General features: G+C 54.6%; 1 protein-coding gene across 1 annotated transcript; it reads left to right on the top strand.

Moving 5' to 3' along the window:
- Positions 1-254: 254 nt before the first annotated feature.
- On the top strand, positions 255-1,710 carry LOC149361946 (uncharacterized). Its single transcript, XM_089569626.1, has one exon. It carries the CDS (start codon positions 255-257, stop codon positions 1,452-1,454), a length of 1,200 nt encoding a protein of 399 aa, XP_089425752.1. The 3' UTR covers positions 1,455-1,710.
- Positions 1,711-2,078: the final 368 nt, after the last annotated feature.

The raw sequence follows: 2,078 nt of genomic DNA, 5'->3' as shown, positions 1-2,078 counted from the left end.
CATGAAAAGGTAATACCCATTCTGCGTGGTCGGCGCTGCTGGATAAGCCGAAGATGAGGAGAACGAAGTTGGTGGCGTCTCGTGCTCGGCAAGCGGACCCAGCTGGTTTTTCGATCCTCCGTCCCAGTCTTAATAAACCACTGGGCGTAACATCTTGGTGGAAGGTGCCGGGTAATCAGGTTCCTCCGAAGACGGATCCCCAGATTCACATTCGCCGCAGTCGTCGCATTGTTTGTCTGCCGCCTTCTGTGGCAATGATGTCCCTGGACGGCGACGCTTCGAGGTCTGTGCCCAGCAGTTCGTGGCAGCATTACCGGGAGCCAGGGTCATTCGCGGGTCCATCTAGCGACGACGTCGATGAATGGCTCACCCACTACCTACGGGTGAGTCGCTACAAGTGGAACTCCTCCGCCCGGCTCGCGAACGTCGTGTTTTCACTAACCGACACAGCCCTAACATGGTTTGACAACCACGAGGATTCCCTCACAACTTGGGACCGCTTTGTAGAGGAGCTGAAGAAGTGTTTCGGTGATTCAGTCGTAAAGAAGAAGCGGGCTGAACAAACACTTGCGCAAAGGGCTCAGCTCCCCGGTGAAACATGCACAAAGTATATTGATGAAATCGTGAAGCTATGCAAGGTCGTCTCTCCTGCCATGACAGAGGAAGACAAAGTTGGCCATTTGCTCAAAGGATTCGCCGAAGACGTCTACAATTTTTTGATCGGAAAAGAAAGTCTCGAGTCCGTGTCTGACGTCATCAAGCACTGCCGGACGTTCGAGACGTTGAAAATGCGTCGCATCACACCGAAATTTGGATGTTTGGCCGGGGTGACGACGGTGGCAGCTGTAGACACACCATCGTCATGCGATCTGGCTTCCACAATCCGCCAGATCGTTCGCGAAGAGTTAACCAGGTCACTGGAACTCACTCGAAATTCATCAGAGCTCCCTCCTGTGTATCTCACGCGTCCTACTCCGCCATCCGACGTTAACACAGCGGACTTTGAGGATCACCGTGTACCCCGAGGGCTGCGGCCGAACAACACACCGCGATTGCCCCCGGAGCAACTGTCCGGCTTTTACCAGCCTGTGCCGGCCACATACGACGACAACTTTCGGCCCAGTCCTTCGTATGGTGACTACTTGCCGGCGCAGCCTGCTCCCGTTCCCTCTCTTGTGTGTTACCGCTGTGGTCAACCCGGACACATCTCCCGATTTTGTCCCCGCCGACAACCATCCCGTTACGGCTCCTCGACCTATCCTCGGCGTCCGGATTACCATCGCGGTCCTTCTCGATACCCGTCCTGCCCGCCTGATTCCGGCAATTCATGGCCTGCACAAATGCGGAATAATTCGCCGGCATCTGATAGAAGTGTGACGCCGCCTCCAGCCTTCCGTACACGTCGATCTCCATCACCCCGACGCCGCTCCTCCTCGCCTCCGCCGGAAAACTAGCCGCCGCGACCGATGGGGGTGAGGTCGCTGGAAGTCTGCCGTCGGAAGTGATACCCCTGCCTGTAGTTATGTTAAAGAACAAAGTACATGTGCTAGTGGATGGTGTACCTGTGATGGCTTTAGTGGATACCGGTGCTACTGTTTCGGTTATGAGTGCTGCGTTTAAGTGCCTCCTAGGAAGAAAAGTTTTGTTTCGATGGGACAAAAATGTCCAGTTTTGTGGCGTGAGTGGTGAACCGTTGCCAGCAGTTGGAGTGTGTAGTGTTAAGGTTTCTTTGGGTGGCGAAGTCTTCAGCACGGAAATGGTGGTGCTCAGCCGGTCGACGCACGACGTTATTCTTGGCCTAGACTTTTTGCAAATGTGTGGCGCTAATGTCGACTGTCACACAGGTGAGCTCAACGTCGGCAAATGTTCTACCACTGATCTTCTAGAAGGCTCGTGCAGGGGAGAGAGAGTGTTTTGTGTTGCCCGAGATACTGTCGTGCCTCCTTCTTCGGCTGTGTGCGTACCGGTTTCCTGCCCCGATACCGCTCTCGACGTGTTTGATGCGGCTGTGGAACCGAACCACTTGAACTGCATGAAGAAGAACATCTTGGTTCCTCATGCCATGGTTTCCGTCATCA

Source organism: Amblyomma mixtum, chromosome 2 (assembly GCF_055824585.1).
Source record: "Amblyomma mixtum isolate Tamu chromosome 2, ASM5582458v1, whole genome shotgun sequence".
Classification (NCBI taxonomy): Eukaryota; Metazoa; Arthropoda; class Arachnida; order Ixodida; family Ixodidae; genus Amblyomma; species Amblyomma mixtum.
The sequence above is the reverse complement of the archived record's forward strand: the minus strand, read 5'-3'. Positions and strand labels throughout refer to the sequence as shown.